The sequence below is a fragment of the Daucus carota genome, chromosome 5 (genome assembly GCF_001625215.2).
Source record: "Daucus carota subsp. sativus chromosome 5, DH1 v3.0, whole genome shotgun sequence".
In the NCBI taxonomy this organism is placed as follows: Eukaryota; Viridiplantae; Streptophyta; class Magnoliopsida; order Apiales; family Apiaceae; genus Daucus; species Daucus carota.
The window spans coordinates 33911617-33915146 of NC_030385.2; the positions used below are offsets into that span (position 1 = coordinate 33911617).

Here is a 3530-nt window from a genome sequence, read left to right on the forward strand (position 1 = left end):
TTAGCAGTACACTATTAGCATATCATAATATAAGCAACCAATCCAGCCTGCCACAGCAAAGATTAAGATTTAGAAGCTTGCATTCAGTACTTAAAACATAGATAGCCATATAAAAGATTAGTAAACCATTCAGTAATATAGATGGCCATATACAGTACTAGTAGCTAGTAGATGCATCTCATGCGGACATCAGGTTCTCCCTCGTAGATATGAAGCACAAAACTAACATATATTGTGGTAACTGCTTCCGCAATCACACTTCACTTGCAATGATAATGGTCAACATACGGTATTCTGCAAAAGATTAGAAAGATATCAGGCAAAAGCTTCGAGCAATATTTGAGCTATAATTATGTGACTACAATCACTAACTTAAGCCAAGTGGCTAGAAAATCTAGCTACCATGATATAACCAAATTTGACATTGATTAAGCTTCACTCGCAAAGCCCCATCTTCCATCTTTTTCCTATATTCACATAAGAGGCGAAAGTGGAACCTAGACAGTTGATACTAGGAAGACATGTTTTCACGACTAATTAATAAACACTTTGGGGTGATATGGAAATATAGTTAACCATGTACTTATGTTGAGTCGCCTAAGCTACGCGCCCTGCTTAAATTTATCTACTTGAGGACTAGTATGAAAGAATATCAACAAGCTGCATTTCATGAAGGTAAATTATCAGAATCACTAGCTAATATCGATTGAACAGCCAATGAGCCAAACATGTTACTTTCTAGAGAACTAGAAATAATTTGAAAGATACAAATATTACCTCGAGATTGTTTCTAGTGGAGACAATTCAGATGCACGCCTGTTGCCCATTTACTGCACTTGCTCAAAGCCATCTAGTGAAACAAGCGTTTCTGTGTATTTGAGAGAAGCACGCACATTTTCTTCTTCATGTTTATAAACTTTGGTTTCTTTCTTCTCATAGTCATACAACACATAATACAGGAAGACAATGCTGTCCAATAACTTATGTCCAAAGAACTGTGCCGCACCCAAATACTTAGTTAACCGCATTTCAGTCTCAGGATGAGCCTCAATGCTAAATTTTTTAGTCCAAGACAACTCTCCAGAAACATTATCTAACGTCCATAGATCTAATATTTCAATTCCAGACTGAAAGACCATAGCGACAGAACCATGGAAATCCAAAACTTCCGACCCCATCTGTGTAGAGCTAGGGATAGGAACTAGTCCAAAAATCTCATTGTGCAAATCAAATGAGATTAAGTGATCCTCATGATTATCAAAATACAGCACCCCATCTACAACAACATTAGTTCTGCCATAGTGCTCAACATTCTTTAAAATAGGAGCCTTAAATTCATTAGTCCACGAATCAGCATTTGAGGAATAAACCTGAATTAATGGTACCACATCAAACTCTTTTTCAGACACAACCCTAAAGACCTTGTAGTCATCGGAGATAGGATCATAACCAAACCCTACTTTAACCGGCATTGTAGTACACGTGTGTGGCTCGGGAACCGGGAGTTTCTTAAACTTACCGATTGACGGATTCCAAAGATAGACAACATTACCGAAGGAATTAGCTAAACAGAGGATGCCATTACAAACACTTCTAATGCTATAATGTGTAGAGAAAAGACGTGGCATAACAAGATGATCAAATCGTACCGGACAGCTGGACAAATCTTGGGCTGCGGCATCAAGAAGCGCCTGGTCCACAAGTTGACGTCGACGTTGCTGTTGTGGTTCATCAGAGATATTGGAACGAAGCGTTGTTATCTCGGCCTCGAAGGCCAATTTTCTTGCCAATTCCTCCTCGGTGAGCGGGGGTCTGTGTATACAGAGCAGTGTGGGTGTGTTCATTGAGGCCGTGATGGCGCGATGGAGTTGAGATTTGACGAAATGAGGGGTGGAGATGAGTGATAGCCATGGCTTGCAGACGGACTTGCATTGGAGCAGTGATTTTACAGGGAGTCGCAGGAGTATCTCGGAAATCGTTCCTTCAGGTAAATCGTTGATGGACTTGTTGGCCATTGAGGTTTTGGAAGAGGAAGTGGCGAATTCAAGTTGTCAAGAAAGGGAAAGCTAAAGGCACTAGGTTGATCTTGTGTTTATTTACAACCAGGGTGGGAACCCTGGGAAGTAGCTGTAACAATTTAGTACAGCAATCTTTTCTGCGATGGGTTATATTTAATTGAGAAATTAATATATTGTTTTTATAAAATTTAGACGTGTAACTCGGATTTCAGAAAGTGTATCGGAATTACGACATATTTAAGGATATTAATTATATTTTAAAATATGATAATATTTAATATGAATTTTAGAATATGATTAAAAATTTGATGATATAAAATTAGGATTATATAAATCCCGTTAAAAACTGATGTTATTAAAATATTAATGGATTTTCTGAACTTTATAAAAAGATGGATTTTGTAAGATTATCAGTGTAATGTTACCCATGTCATCATAAGAAAAAATTACTACCTCCATCCCAAATTAGATAAGCTAGTTGATTTTGGGCACGTAATTTTAGGTGCATTGACCGTGCACTTCTGAAATTTATTTTTTATTTTGTAAATGAAAATTTCATATTTTAATTTTTATTTTCAAAAATAAAATTTTAAAAATAAGTCAGGTAGCTATGCGGTCAATGAACCTTAAATTGTGTGCCCAAAGTCAACAACATCATCTAATTTGGGATGGAGGGAGTAGTTGAGTATTTGGTTCCCGCGCCTACCTCTAATAAATTCACTGAATTAAATTGATTCATGAATACATGTGTTATAATCAAACCTGAAAGCTTGTATTCAAAGGGTTTTATTTACGAAAATATATAAAAAATTGCTTTAAAAACAGAAATTAGATAAGTATTTTAGAACAATGTTTTTATCAAAAAAAAAAAAAAGTAAAAGAGGACGGAAGCAAGTCTAATAGATTACCTATCTCATTACCTATTTTAGTGTCACTCCAATAGCAATTTCTATTTTGTTCTCTTATTATTTCAATAATAAATTCGAAGGAAAGAAGAGAGAAAAAGAAGAAAAAGATAAAGAAAAGAGGAGGGAAATAAATTTTTATTCACAAATATTAAATAAGTAATTACTAGTGGTTAACTAAAAATAGATAATGATTAGGAAAATCGAGGATGAGTTGAGTTGAGCATCTTTTTAATACATGTGATTTTAGGAATTCATTTAGGTAACATATTGAACTTGCTCTTGAGTGTATATTCATTTCAATTTCATATACTTCTATTTTCAGAATAAATACTCTAAACAAACGTATAATGTTGCAAACAAGACTAGCTAGTTGATAGTATTTGCTTATTACCCCTTAGACATGTAATTTGTTTTAAATGCAATGTATCTAGATATTTTTATGAATTTTGTATGATCTTCATTTTAGGTGGAGTCTAATAATTTTCGGATAAAATGTCACAAAATTGACGTATAATTATTAAAATTTAAACATAATGTCATCAAGATTAACCTAAACATGTCATCCGATCAACATTAGCAGTAAACTATTAGCATATCATAATAC

At 34.6% G+C, this 3530-nt stretch overlaps 1 protein-coding gene across 1 annotated transcript; it reads right to left on the reverse strand.

Annotated features, from left to right (window-relative positions):
- Window positions 1–2135, reverse strand: LOC108223336 (F-box/kelch-repeat protein At3g23880-like). Its single transcript, XM_017397528.2, has 2 exons — window positions 778–2135; window positions 1–294 (listed from the first exon to the last, which is right to left on the reverse strand). Exon 1 carries the CDS (start codon window positions 2013–2015, stop codon window positions 828–830), a length of 1188 nt encoding a protein of 395 aa, XP_017253017.1. The 5' UTR covers window positions 2016–2135; the 3' UTR covers window positions 1–294; window positions 778–827.
- Between the last annotated feature and the right edge of the window lie 1395 nt (window positions 2136–3530).

Coding starts and splice junctions, on each gene's coding strand:
- LOC108223336 (XM_017397528.2), bottom strand. CDS start 2,015: ATGGCCAACAAGTCCATCAACGATTTACCTGAAGGAACGATTTCCGAG.